This window comes from Neodothiora populina (assembly GCF_041146345.1).
Source record: "Neodothiora populina strain CPC 39397 chromosome Unknown canker_contig_6, whole genome shotgun sequence".
In the NCBI taxonomy this organism is placed as follows: Eukaryota; Fungi; Ascomycota; class Dothideomycetes; order Dothideales; family Dothioraceae; genus Neodothiora; species Neodothiora populina.
In genome coordinates this window covers 697784-712178 of record NW_027191414.1, presented here as the reverse complement: position 1 = coordinate 712178, position 14395 = coordinate 697784, and the positions used below count along the sequence as shown (strand labels likewise).

The window sequence follows — 14395 nt, the reverse complement described above, 5'->3', positions numbered from 1 at the left end:
ACGAAATTGCACCTTTGCCCGCAAAGCTATTGAATTTCGAGACCGCGACAGCGACACATCCAACGCCAAACGCCTCCACCTGGGATACAAGACGTTCCTATACTTTACTGTCCAGGAGATTAATTGTACCAGTCGCCCAACATGGTCAAGAAGAGAGCGTCCAAGTACGCATGCCCAGCAACTCGTGCTTCCCGGCGAACATGACATCGCTGACACAGTCTCCTTACAGCGGCCGCAACAAGAAGGGACGTGGTCACGTCAAGCCCGTCCGCTGCTCCAACTGCTCGCGATGCACCCCCAAGGACAAGGCAATCAAGAGATTCACCATCCGCAACATGGTCGAGTCTGCCGCCATCCGTACGTTTCGCCATTCTCCCACGCACTTTGGATTTTGGAGGGACAGGTGGCGGAGAAGGAACGACCGCCACGACGTGTTTGGATCGGACCATCGGAGGACTTTGTTCAGCGATACCTGAGGACCAAGGAACTGACCCGCTGTGTTACTTTTGCAGGTGATATCTCTGATGCCTCCGTCTTCGCCGAGTACGCCGTCCCAAAGATGTACCTGAAGCTCCAGTACTGCGTCTCTTGCGCCATCCACGGAAAGATTGTCCGGTACGTTTCTCTCTCATCAATCGTCGAACGAAAGCCTGGAATAGGAGCTCCGGCACACACATGGTCTCGATACTGATGCTGACCTCCACAGTGTCCGTTCCCGTGACGGCCGCCGCAACCGTGCCCCTCCCCCAAGAGTTCGCTACAACAAGGACGGCAAGAAGGTCACCCCTCAGCAAGCCGCTAAGGTCTCGGCCGGTGCTGCTGCTTAAACGATGTGTTTCGTTCAGGGATTTTTGTCAAGGCGTCTGTCTCCAGGACTAGGCAGGCGCGAGGTTGCATTCATGGGATAGAAATTGAAAAATGTATCATGCCGGAATGCTGTCTCCTCTCCGATGGAGAACCTCGGCATCAACGCGATCTAGCCTTTACGAGCATTCTGCCATAGTGGCTAGATAAAAACTATCGAATGCATGACGAGCGGCCAGCCGCTACGGATGTTGATGTTCAAGCTTGCCATTACATTATTTTTCATCGCAAAAGACGTAGACGTACACTGCACACTAATCGCTTCGTTTTTTGCCCTCTGCCGCATCAACACCGACGGATGCCTTTGGGGCGTCCGCAGTGTCCACGTTGTCATCGTCCCAGTCCTCCGCGTTCTCGTCCCAGTTGTCCAGCTCTTCCGTGACATTCGGCGGATCAGCCGCGGGTATCACACCGCTTTCCTGACCACCCAGCACTCCAACAGACTCGCCCAGCTCGACATCATTGCCATCGCCATCTTCGCCGGGAACGATGTGATACTTTCGGGCGGCTCTCCGTCTCTCCAGCATTCGTTTGTGGTACCAGCTGCATGCTCCAAGGGCCAGACCAGAACCTAAGACGTTTGCGAGGATGTCATAAGGGTCGAACTCGCGGCCGTTCTGCGTGGGTGATTAGCGAAAGCGAACAGCTTGCGCAGGAAACGAAGGGTAGACAAACCGGGAGCAGTCCCTGGACAACTTCCGAGCCGATACTCAAGCCGGCGGTGCATATGAGAAGAGTAAGGTGGATGACACGACGACGATTCGTTTCGAGTATCCAATAGAAGCACAACTGTATTGTTTTATGTCAGCCATCGCTCTACGTCGAAGCGTTATCCTCGAGAGAGGCGGATCCGACTCACGGTAATGAGCAAGAAAGTTATGAAGTGCAAGACTTTGTCGCTCTGCTTGTATTGCGGTAGGCGGTTTGGCGCGAGTCCGAGACTGGCTGCTATGAGCAGCAGTATCACGAAGGCCGCTTTGAGCCGGACGTTAGCATTTTCCGTAGATGCTATAATACTTGGATGCGCTGCAATGCGCCCTTTGCTCACCGGCGAATGGTTTACGAATCCTCATATCCCTCTTATGCTGTGGACATGCAGTTGCCTGCTCGGTCTACCTCAAGCTGGAGTCTGAATGAGAACTGAATGTGTCCGCTGAATTTTGATTTCCGACCTGGACGAAGAAAACAGGCGGGGGTGAGGAATCTAGTGATCTCCGACAACTCATTCAATCGTCAATACAGTTATTCCCGTCACCTTGTTGCAGCACAATAGGGTCAGGTAACAGAATAAGGTATGAATAGCGGTAGCGGTAGCGGTATCGTAGCTTCCAAGTTTACTCCCAAAGTACTCGTACAATACAGAAGGTACAACAAACTGGGGAAGGAACAATAGCGTCTTGGCAGGTGCCCGCGTCGTCGACTTCATCGCGTGGTTGGCCATTGTGGAAGTGACGACAATAGGGACAGTTCATCGATTACAGTCGCTTTTTCATCAATATCGTTCTGATTTCATCAATTTCTGCCTTCGATGGTGCATCTCCCATATTCCCATCTTAGGCCAGGGAAGTGCCACACGTCCACAGGGCAGTGTGAACTGTCGCCAGAAGAATGAGCGGCACCATCCATCGAGATCGACCGCGACATCTCACAGGCGCAAGCAATGCATCCATCAATAGAGCAAAGAGCGCACACGGTACCAGTCCTGCTCGCGCAGGCCCTCGGAGTGTGACCAGAGCCGGATCAATTGGCAGCATCACCAATGCAATGGCCCCCTCTGAGGCAGAAGTCGAGACTATAGGAGAGGATGATCCAGTTCACTTATTGTTGAAGGAGAAGTGGTCGCATTCCGAGTCTAGGATCGCAGATCTTTTTCGCGACGTCCCCGATACTGCGCAATCCCCTGTTGACTCGTCACAACAACCTGACAATGCGCTGGATTCGAATAACCCCCCACCGGGTACAGCCCCCGAGCCTGCTCCTCGAAGACCTGCTCGCACCATCGATGAGGATGACTATGGTGACGATGACGATGAAGACGAAGACGAGAACGGTGACGGCGACAACGAAGCCACATCTGTTGCTGCTGTTTCCCCTTCGCGACCCAAAGACAAGCCCCCGATGTCCAACGGATCTCCTTCGCTAGCTCTCAGACCCATCGACACCAGGACCAGCGCAACCTCTTCTACGGATCTACTCAAGTCCTCGGAAGATGTGCGCAAGAAACTCGAGGAAGACAAGAGAGCCGCCGAAGAAGCTGCTAAGCGCAGTTTCCATACAACATTCTACACTCTCGAGTTCGACCGCGACGCCATGCTGGAACAGCAAAAACTGGACGAATTGGACAGACAGGTCGAGAACGAAATGTCCCACGCCCAAGGCCCGACGTCTGCATCTGGCGCCACAAATACTCAAGCGCAGGGCTCCCTCAGCAATGCCGACCTCGGCGCGTCGAGCCTGACTCTCAAGAATCTGATTGCTAGGATTGACGCGAAGCGAAATCTTGTCAATGCAAACGACACCCAGCTACGCACACTCATTAGCGAGGTCCGCAAGGGACGGAGCAAGTGGGCCAGTGAGGACAAGATTGGTCAAGAGGAGCTCTACGAGGCCTCTGAGAAGGTTCTCATGGAACTGAAGGCAATGACCGAGTACTCTACGCCCTTCCTCCAGAGAGTGAACAAACGCGACGCTCCCGACTACTTCCATATAATCAAACACCCGATGGATATTGGCAGCATGATCAAAAAGCTTAAGAGCTTGGCATACAAGTCAAAGAAGGAGTTCGTCAGCGATCTCTCCCTCATATGGACAAATTGCCTGACCTACAATGCTGACCCAAATCACCCGCTACGGAAGAAAGCGCTATATATGCGCAAAGAGACGGACAAGCTGGTACCTCTAATTCCTGACATTGTCGTCAGAGACAGGGCCGAGGTCGAAGCTGAGGAAAGGCGCCTACAAAATCTGGATGTTGATCTCGACGGCGGCGAGGACAGCGACGATGACCAGCCCATCATGGCTTCTCGTGGTAGAAAGGCCCCAAGTAAAGGCAAGAAGGGTCAGAGCGCAACCCATCGCAAGGGCCCAGAGACGGATCTGGAAGCAACTCCAGCCGTCGAGTCTAAGCCAGCATTACATGCCTCCACAAACAGCCTTCGTAACGAGTTCCTACGTGCCGAGTCCGACGCGCCTTTGGACGCGAGCTCGAATGGTTTCTCCACACCACCTCCTCCAGGCCTAGCAGGCACAGCAACCCCGTTTGGCACGAACGGCCTGAGCCAGAGTCAGAGCGATGCAATGGACATCGATGGTACAGTGACGTCGATCAGCCTGCCTGATGATGCGGATGAAGACGATGCCGAGTTCAAGACATGGAAGCAAGTCACTAAGAAGGACCGTGCGATGGCCGCCGCAGAGCGAAACCGTCTTTTCCGCGGCGATCATCTTAACGTAGACGAGCCCGCACTGCTGCGGTCCAAAGCTGGCATGAGGAGATGGTTGAGGCAGCAGCAACAATTCGACCCTGATAAGAAGCCGGATGCTGAGGGCGCGGAGCCGGAGACGACTTCTACAGGACAAAGTCTGGCTGAGGGCATTGAGAAGGATCAAGATCTGACGCTTCCGGACTACTACGATGCCTTGACATCAATCCCCTCCTTGGGAGATGCCTTGACGTGGACAGAAGACTCCGAAGGAAAGGTCGTACCACAAAAAGAAGAATACCTGCGCCTCTTCCTAAGTAAAAGTTTCAAGCCTATAGAAGGCTCTCTGAACAGAAGGGTAGAGGCCAATATGCGACAAATGCAAGAGACCCGTAAGGTTTGCGCAAAAATTGGCATCGTGAAGCAGATGCAAATACAAGCGCAGGTAGGCTTTCATCGGCAATCTGTATCGCAGATTCCCAACTAACAGTACATGCAGACTTATCAGAACCAATTCCAAAAATACGATCCGGAGCCATTTGTTGAGCAAGACGTTGGGCCTCTTGCTGTGTCTGAAGATGGTCCTCTAATGTCTCCTTGGGTCAATCGTGCGGCGTTCCAGCGGGCCGTGGGAAAGATCTTCTACCACGCAGGTTTCGAAGATTTCCAGCCATCTGCATTGGAAGCTGCGACCGATGTCGCGGCAGACTTCTTCTCCAAACTTATTCGCACCTTTACAACATATCGCGAACTGCCAAAGGATGAGGAATATTCACCGCATTACACTGCTGAGGAGCAAGTGTTGCACACCTTACATAGAAACGGGCTGGACCTGGATTCTCTCGAAACTTATGTGAAAGACGATGTCGAGAGGCTCAATTCGAAACTTTTGATTGTGCACGAGCGCATGAAGGCGCATCTGGCAGACCTCCTTGTAGGTCCACAGCTTAATTCTTTACAACATTTGGATTTGCTAACAGCTCGCAGCGTCCTGCTCTGGGAGAAAATGTCGGTGCCGACGGAGCCGGTGCCTTTCAAGACGGTAGCGACCAGTTCGTTGGTGGAGATTTCGCTGAAGACATTGACGAGGACTTCTTCGGCTTCAAAGAACTCGGTTTGGCCGACGAGTTTGGCTTGGAGAGCCTCAGCGTGCCGCTGCACTTACTCCAAAATAGAATGCACAGTGCATACCAGGCGCACAATACACACTCGGTCGTCTCTTCCGGTGTTGTCTTCCCTCTTCCGCAACCGTACGAGCCGATCACCACCGATAATCTTCCGTCCCAGATCGGACTCGTACGCGACTTCTTTGCGACGAAGCTTGCAGCCAATCAAGGCAGGCCCCTCATCGAAGACGAAGATCTACCACAGAAACAAAGGTTCCCCCGCCCAAGACTGCCACCTAATGGTCGTATTTCATCGCCGCGAAAGCGACCCATCAGAGAACAGCAACAGGCAGCCAAAAAGAAGCGTAAGCTTGAAGAGAGTAAAGACGACAACAATAAAGGGTCCGTTAGGCCGATCGCCCCGCTCAAGCTGCCTTTACCGGAGAAGAAAGAGGCGACGAACGAGCCCGAGAAAGAGACAGGAGCTATGATGAGTCCACCTGAGAGCATAACTGCGAGCTAGGTTGGAAAGGCATGACGAATAAAATGACGAGAGTTTTGACGAGCCAGACAACAGAAAAACAATATATTCAACCACATGAATCTTTTTGTCTTGAAAGTGCACATAGTTTGGGATGGGGCGGGGGTTTCAAATTTGGTATATTGATCTGGGGAGACGTACGATGCACGCGTGTAGGCATGACCCTACACTGGCACATGGGACATTACAGGGCGTTCCACTGTGCATTTTCTGACGTTTCTATTGCATTTTCGTTTACCATTGGCTGCATGAACTGATGGGCGGTGGGTGGACTGGTGGACAATTGGTTGGATTCCCTTTTAATACCCAGGCTTAAACTTTCTTTCGGGTGCCTCCACGAAGATCGAAGGAGAGGCTTGGATGAATAAGGTATACAAATATAGCTGTGAGTGAGGACCCGGGCTCATGGATAACAGACGACGAGTGCACACTTTGCTTGGTCGGCAACAACAACCGGGCATCCACAACAGATGTGGACAATGGCCATGGTTGATCAAATTGAAAAAAATGGAAGACTACTTCGCGTGTAATATTAAAGATAGAGACCTAAAAATACAAGCCGACTACATTGGTCAAGGCTGTATATAACAATAACGGAAAAAATCGATCGCCTTGTTTGCCCGCAAAACTACCTTACTGTCAACTCTTCGCTAGAAATCTAAGGTACCTTTCACTTCCAGATCAGTTCTCCAGAGGGGTCAGCTTACTATGAAACCTTATACATGGTAGAACTATACCTCACCATCTACACAGATCTGCCGCACGACACATCACAGTAATTAGTTCACTCTCGGTCCGTGAAGCGCCTATCGAGAAACTGCACAATCTACGTCATACCTCTTCTCCAGTCCCAGAGAGATCCAGAAATAGCTGGGAAGAATGATCTCAGATCGGATCTCTTTACAATGGAGAAAAGGGAGTTCACCTCCCCATAATAATCAAAACCATTCTGCCAACATTGGGACCTGCACCGCGAGACCCGAGAGCATGACCTCACCTGGGAAAGAGTGGAGGTATACGGTCCGGGGCTTGTGCCTTATGGTCCTCACACTGTACCTTGCTTAAGACGCCTACTGCGCTTTACTAGGACCATGCTCACGACGATTCACATATGCTGCTGTGAGATACCATACTCGACTTGAGCGAGACTTCAAACACCCGGAGTACCTTAGTCTTGCTTTCGCATACTTTCGTACCTTTCTCAATCACGCCACCACAGTCCTGATGCATACCTACCTAGACGTGCTCAAGCTTTCCTGCCTAGAGGACGACGTTGCTGGACAAGTGACACAACATGATGGCGACGACAGACAAGCACGTAATACAAGCAAGTGGGGCGGACCGCATGTGATGATCCATAGTATGTTGATCCACCGCAAACCAAGATTGGGGAATGGCCTGGTCTGGTCTGGCCGAAGGAGGGGAGAGGGGGATTCGCAAGCCTAAAACACCTACGTCATTGGAGGGGCAGGTCAAAGGTCCCTGATAAGGTAATGGCGCAAGGTACCTTTACCCTGCTCTACGTACGATCGCCATGACACTCCAAAGCTTCGATGTAAGAGGCTAGAAGCAGGTTTGTGAGAGTGAAATGAGGTAGGTCAGAGGCAGGGCGGGCAGGCAGGCAGGCACGTTAGGTAAGGGTCCTCTTTGGTGGTTATAAACAGCTCAAGCTCCCCTACACTTTGGACGTACCTTAACTTGCTTCAACTACATACTACAACCACTTCACTTTTTACCAAATCAAATCAGTCAAACCACATACAAAATCAACATGTCTGCTCCCCAAGGTCAAGGAAACTCCGCTGGTCAGGAGGACTACCTCGACAAGGGTCTTGATGCCGTCGAGAAGGTACGCTTTTGCCCAAACGATCGCGATGATCGTCGTCTGACAATGATTTCAGAAGTACGGTGGCAAGGATCCCTCCGCCATGAGATCTACCAACGAGAAGATCACCGACAAGGCTCGCGGTCTGTTTGAAAAGGCCACTGGCAAGAACGTCCCTGACAGTAGGTTCAGAAATAAAACGCTGTCATCACACAATGCACTAACGACAGCTCACAGAGGTTTCCAACTAGATTCAAGAGTTGACGTCCTGATGTCTCGGACATGCACGACAAGACAAGAGTCCGATAGATTCTTTTCATGAGGATACCCCGTGATTAGTTTTACTTCCTTTTAATGAAGACATGGTTCAATAATTCTTGCTTCCGCACATGTGCAGTGATTATTTATGTTGCCGTTCGCCTTTCGTGTCACTTCCATGTTCACCACATCGCCGTCAATATTGGTCCACGGTGAATGCAGAACAGTGAGATGAGCCGTGTCAACAGATATACCGCGAAAACATCATAACATGGACGACAACATGTAGTCTTGGGACAATAACATGATTCCATAATATATAATTCAATCTTGCAGATTCACGACTTTGTCATGTATCAAATCGTTATTTTCGTCATTGCTTCCCAGTCCTCCTAAGATTGAGATCGTCGCAACATCATTCAAGTCGTTATTTGTGTCCATAACAACATAGGGTAGTTTCGCCAGCCCCAGAATTCGGCGCTCACTGTGTCCACTTTACGACATGCGACCATAACAGCAGAGCACATCTTTTGACACGCCTCGTGGTTTGGAGCCTCATATGACGCGAGTCGAGGAGTTCCAACATATCATAGTCGAGATACGAGGCCAGACCCGCACACAGCAAGGACTTGAGGGCTGGATGAGTATGGCGGTTCGTCGGTCCCGGGTATTTCTAGCCGGGCGGTCATGAGTCTTTGAATATCGCGCCTGAGACATTCCTTAAGCGACAATATGCTGCGGCTCTGGCGGAAGCCGGCATTAAGACACCCGTTCTGGCAATGGGAGAGACTGCCATCGCACTGTTATTTTATTCCTTCATATGTCAGAAACGCGAGGAGGTATGCCGTGTCAATGTAGAAAATGGAGGGTCGGGCTCGATCAGCAGCAGCAGCAGCAGCAGCGCGCACTGATCAGAAGCACTCGTTCGTGCATTGTCCAGAACTGAGGCGAAAGGGCATTCGGCTTAATCATGAGATGGATTGTGCTCCACTGGTGCATTGATCAAAGTCCACCATGGCGGATTTGCCAGACTGTTCTTGAGATCTTTTCTTTTTGCTTGTCTCGGCACGCGGTGCTCGTAGCGTATGATGAACGTAGAGTCCGTATTGCACGCTGCGACTACGGCAAGGATTTGTCCCTTGAAAATTGTGTGTAGTCTTGTGCAATTGAGCAATGCAGCATACTGGAAAGTCGAAAGGTAGGAAGGCATAGGAAATCATGGCAGGGCAGTTCTCTATACTCGTAGGCTGGTATCGTTCTCATATAGCCATAGTGATTTGTCCGTTCCGCACAGTGACTTTGTCGAGACGCAATTTCTTGAATTGACCAATGTAGTATGGGAGGCGGTACTCTTCAGCAGAGAGCAGTCCGCGAAGGAACAGTAACGAAATGGAGTAAATGACTAAGTTCTGCATGTTGTCGAGGGTAGATCGAGTGTTTTGGTTTTGCTCGTGAATGTGAGGCTGCAGAGCACACCGTAGAGCGGAGGGACGATGCATTTAACAGGAAACAAGGCAGGAAGATCGACAAGCACAACAGGTTGAAGCATAATGTAACGATATCGTATTTGTTATTTAGTTTGCTATAAACGGAAGAAGGATCCGTGAATACGGAGCAAGTAGCAAGCCACATAAGCACCGCGGTGAAATCTACTTAGGCTGCTCTGGACTTAGATTCGATTAATTGAGGCAAGGCCAAAGCGGCTCATATCAATTCATCAAAGACATCGCAACGTGCTTCAGCTGACCGGCGACGGCATAACAATGATACATTGTATGCCTAACGTATCTTGACATTATTGACTGTGAAGTCTGTACCTTATCCTAACGGCGCTGGGGAAGCTTGACTGATCCTCCATGACAAGAACACTTGCTATAACAAATATGATGACGAGCAATACCCACTATAGCCGTACTCGGACCAAGGGCCTTCTCTTATCAAAAGTACCTTATGCGAGATGCGAGTGCACAGGTGCCTGGCATTGTCCCATAGCCCCACGTGCTTGTCTTCGAAAATCGCGCTGTCAGCTCAGCCGGAGTCTTCGTATAATAACGTTCTAGACCCACATATGGGGGGTTTAAGGTAACGGTCGTGACGCCTGACCGGTCAGCCCGGATCTATGGAGCACTGACAGCGCTTGTAGATGTACTACTCAGCAGTGTTACCTAGTGCCCAATCACGCCTCGGCTTTTGTCACGATTATGGGATTTGGCAGTGAACATCTGGTTATTGTTTTCCCTGAGGGTGGGAGGAACAAGATGCCAGTGCATAAGTTCTGTGTGGACGGTGCAAAACATTTCGCCTGAAGTGAAGCTATAAATAAAATTAAAACTTTGATACCCCGGGCCACTCTGAAACGGATCCTCCACAGATCTTCTTGTGAGTTGGCCATTGCTGAGAAGTACAGCAATATTTGAGAGTTTGGGTACTTGGAAATAAACACCTCGGCGCCTATCCCTGCCGGTCATGAACATGTGCAATGGCGTTGTTCTCGACCGCTCAAGTCCTCGCGACACCCCCGGCCAATACTTGGTGCTTTGTGATTCTTTTTCCAATTGATCTTCCTACTCTCCCCTGAATGCTCCATGGTCGACGTCCTAGGATTCTAGATCAGGCCGGTCAGGGCACTACTGTCTCGACATGACGATCTGTGTTCAATGCACTGTAGCACTACACCAATATTCTATTCCTGCGATCATTGACATCATACACCCTTCAACAGAAATTTTTAGGTGACAACCCAGCATGCAGAGTGGTACAGTCGCTGGCGACTTGTGGCAGCCTTCTGGCGTTGACCCAAAAGCACCTTCCCTGCCAACCACTCCTTTCAGCCCAGGGCTACGGAGACGCTCCTTCCCAGCTCATACACTCGAGCCACAAGAAAAAGACGCTGCCGTAATGGTTGGTGAAAAGAATGCGGTCACTACATCACAGTATGGCCATTCCGTGACCACGAAACCTTCATTCTTCAAGAGACACTTCTACCGGATCCCTAGATTGGGGACCGAAGACGATGGGCAAGCACCTCAACCAGGCCGCTTTTCTCTGTTGTCTCGAGGGTCTCTGACCTGCTTCGGACTATTATTTCTCATGATTGTGGCAATCGTGTTATGTGCTGTGTTTGCGACAATCTACCAATGCGGTCGCGGACGACACCGTTTTCCGCATCCACATCTTTCGCCCATTCGACAAGCGATATACGCAAATTTTCCAGACCCTGCCATTATCGAACACGAAGGCATGTGGTATGCCTTCGCGACCAACAATGCTGCCGGTATCTTGAAAATGCCTACCAATCAATCCTCATATGAGTTTGGTTCAAGCAATGTACAAATTGCTACCAGCAAGGACTACGCCAATTGGACGCTGATGGATTCTTTACATGACCCACTACCAACATTAGGAGCATGGGTCACCAATCAGATGTCCGATACTCATCCCCCGGTGCCCAAGGCTAACGTGTGGGCTCCCGAAATCTTGCAACGTCCCGACGATGGCAAGTTCATCATGTACTACTCTGCAGCAGCTAAGAATGCAACGGGATCTCATTGCATCGGCGCTGCCATATCAGATTCGGGTCCGGCTGGCCCTTACACCGCACTGGACGGGCCTATCGTCTGCCCTGTACACGTAGGCGGTGCGATCGACCCAGTTTCTTTTGTCGATGTTGACGGTACTATGTACATCGCTTGGAAGATCGATGGCAACAACGCTGGACATGGTGGAATATGTGGTAACACAGTACCACCATTAGTCGACACGCCGATAAGGATCAGTAGACTGAAAGCTGATGGAGTCACACTTGATGGAGAGCCTATCTCCATCATGGACCGTGAGAAGGGTGATGGTCCTCTGGTCGAAGCACCATCGCTCATCCGCACTGACGACGGCTTCTACTTTCTTTTTTTCTCGTCTGGGTGCACGCGAGCTCCCTCATACGACGTTAAGTACGCCTGGGCCAAGAACGTTACAGGTCCATATACCCGAGGAAATTATCCTCTCCTCAAGTCCGGAGACTTTGGCTTATCGTCGCCGGGCTCGATCGGCATGAGGAGAAGTAGCAGTGGGCAGGTGCAAATGGCGTTTCATGCTCGTATCACAACACACTTTGGTCGTGTTCGAGCAATGTATACCACTCGGCTACAGTTCAATGGCACATCGGTCGCATTAGGAGATCCTATACCAGTAGTTTCAACTTAAAGGAGGTTTGGTATCGGGATATGGATCATTATAAAGTATGTGATGACTTGACGAATGTACATGACTTTTTGACGATCTATTTTCACGTTTCCTTGATACTAGTCCACTCTCTCTGTCGTGACTGCTCCACCAAGCAAACTACATTGACTGCTGCCCGATAACTAAGAACATATTACTTCGAGAACATATCTAATTCAGAGCTGGCCATTCAACCCTAAGCAACGTGTCGACGAGCGCTTAACAGTACCAATCCATTCACGAAACTACTGATTTCGAATAAAATTCATCTTTAGACTACTCTGGCGGCCATTTGCGCCCACAATAATCTAATACATCCAACGATTTGTGCACATCTACGGCAAAAAGCGATTGAAGCATCGCTACAGAAGGCTTTGAGCTAGCCAAAAGGAGTTAGACCCTTGCATTCCTTCGCTGTTTGCCTTCCACACCCGGGCTTGGTGGAGGTCCTTGTGGTGTCGGAGGTCGACATGAAGGTGTCTGGGCTACACTCGTACAAAATTAACTGGACCACAATTTTAGCCATCACTTGTTTACTGGGGATGTTGCCCGTGTGTTAAGAGACATCGAGACACCTTCGGCGGCGATATAAAGGCATTGTGGTACACGACCAAACACCTCATCCCCTGATGAACCAGGCGCCGATGTGGACTGACGACATGGGGTTCCACCAGTATGCATACACAAAACCGTATGGGGATGTGCAACAGTATGCCTTGGCCATTCAATCTGTTGGCTAAGACAACTTGTAGATAACCCACATATAGTCGGTCTAGCTACTCCAACTGGTTTGTCATATGGTGGACTATCGTAAGGTCAAACAGGGAGGGCTTTCAAGCATGGATTCGTTGAATGTTTAACGAAAAGTTTAGTCGGCAAGTCCCGTGGCTTGGTGCAGGACTGCGTTGTGTAGGCGGGAAAGGATTCTTGGTACGCAGCTCCGCGTAAGCCTGTATGTTGCCACCACATATGTGATATAATCTAATCGTCTGAAAACTTAGTAGGTCTTGATAGAGTCATGATTTTCTGAGAAGCAAAGCACTATCCTTGTGCATCTCTAGTGTGGTGGTTATGACCCTCAATAGAGTAAGTATTTCCGGCGGTAACTTGCATTATCTTGCTCGCATACCCCCTCAGGGGCCTGCCCGGCCCTGCAAAGTTTCGGACATAAATTCTGGCACAAAAGCGGACCACCAACAGCCAGGTAGTCATCCAGTACTGTTCCCGTTGGAATAAGCACGCTGGCTGTTGCTCAGGATCTGCTTCCATGATACGCATGCCTGCTCGTCATATCATTCACGTACTCTCCAGTTCAAGATACATTTAGATTGGAGCGATCGACCAAATAACACTTTTAGCTCGCAGTCATACTAATCACAGGTGAAGTATATCTGTATACAGTCTTACCGTGAGAATTAATCCCGGACTGGAAAGCTACATATCTGGCTGAGCGAGCCTTTTCCGCTTCCAGTCCTTCCTATGCGCCTCATTGTCCGCAGATGGCCTTAACATGGTCCTGAATGCGATCGATCTGTCGCTCATGGTATATATCCACAGAACCAAACGGTAGAGGACGAATATTCCATTGTAGTCGTAGCCCAGTAGCTCCGAAAAATGTAAAACCTGATCGCCGTATGTGATGTCTATTCAAGCACCAACTGAATGAATGATCTGTTGGGTCGCTATAAGTATTTGTTATTATCGCGACGAGGAGTCGTTCAAGCTCTCTATCAAGGCAATCAATTCTGTATTTGATTTTCTAAGACCTGCGAGTGGGTTAAGACAAGTGGGCTAGCCTCTTGAGGTTAGATCTCCAGCGCTGTCGATGCAGTACGGTGTCGACTGTACAGACTAGACTCGTTTTTGGTTGGCCATGAGATATGTATCATACTGTTGTTTTCTCCTCTTCGAGCAATAAATTGAGAAGCTCGTCCGTATGTATCTTACGATTTGCTGTACATGAGGCCCGATCTTGATTCCTCGTTCGCATGCTCAATGTGATTATTGTAGCACTGATCTAAAACTCCATGTGGGGAGACAGAGGTGTAACGATTTCGCTCATGAGTCAGCCGACGACGTCTACCGGGAAATATTAGAAACATTTTGTGCTACCTGAAGTGATAGATAAGCAATACATTTATTCGTGTCTAGTACTAGAGAT

The 14395-nt window shown here is 50.0% G+C and overlaps 5 protein-coding genes across 5 annotated transcripts; 4 read left to right on the top strand and 1 right to left on the bottom strand.

The window, feature by feature from the left end:
- Positions 1-141: 141 nt before the first annotated feature.
- Positions 142-827, top strand: AAFC00_005866 (40S ribosomal protein eS26; the record flags this gene model as incomplete). The annotated part of the gene is made up of 4 exons (XM_069345718.1): positions 142-164; positions 230-357; positions 513-615; positions 707-827. The coding sequence occupies 4 exons, from the start codon at positions 142-144 to the stop codon at positions 825-827; spliced, it is 375 nt and encodes a 124-aa protein (XP_069197919.1).
- Positions 828-1118: 291 nt separating this feature from the next.
- On the bottom strand, positions 1119-1937 carry AAFC00_005865 (uncharacterized protein; the record flags this gene model as incomplete). Its single annotated transcript, XM_069345717.1, has 4 exons — positions 1119-1481; positions 1540-1653; positions 1724-1839; positions 1913-1937. The coding sequence occupies 4 exons, from the start codon at positions 1935-1937 to the stop codon at positions 1119-1121; spliced, it is 618 nt and encodes a 205-aa protein (XP_069197918.1).
- A 535-nt stretch (positions 1938-2472) lies between these two features.
- On the top strand, positions 2473-5915 carry AAFC00_005864 (uncharacterized protein; the record flags this gene model as incomplete). Its single annotated transcript, XM_069345716.1, has 3 exons — positions 2473-4731; positions 4786-5220; positions 5274-5915. The coding sequence occupies 3 exons, from the start codon at positions 2473-2475 to the stop codon at positions 5913-5915; spliced, it is 3336 nt and encodes a 1111-aa protein (XP_069197917.1).
- Positions 5916-7704: 1789 nt separating this feature from the next.
- Positions 7705-8009, top strand: AAFC00_005863 (uncharacterized protein; the record flags this gene model as incomplete). The annotated part of the gene is made up of 3 exons (XM_069345715.1): positions 7705-7782; positions 7835-7940; positions 7996-8009. 3 exons carry the CDS (start codon positions 7705-7707, stop codon positions 8007-8009), a joined length of 198 nt encoding a protein of 65 aa, XP_069197916.1.
- Positions 8010-11106: 3097 nt separating this feature from the next.
- AAFC00_005862 (uncharacterized protein) lies at positions 11107-12216 on the top strand (the record flags this gene model as incomplete). The annotated part of the gene is made up of 1 exon (XM_069345714.1): positions 11107-12216. The coding sequence occupies one exon, from the start codon at positions 11107-11109 to the stop codon at positions 12214-12216; it is 1110 nt and encodes a 369-aa protein (XP_069197915.1).
- Between the last annotated feature and the right edge of the window lie 2179 nt (positions 12217-14395).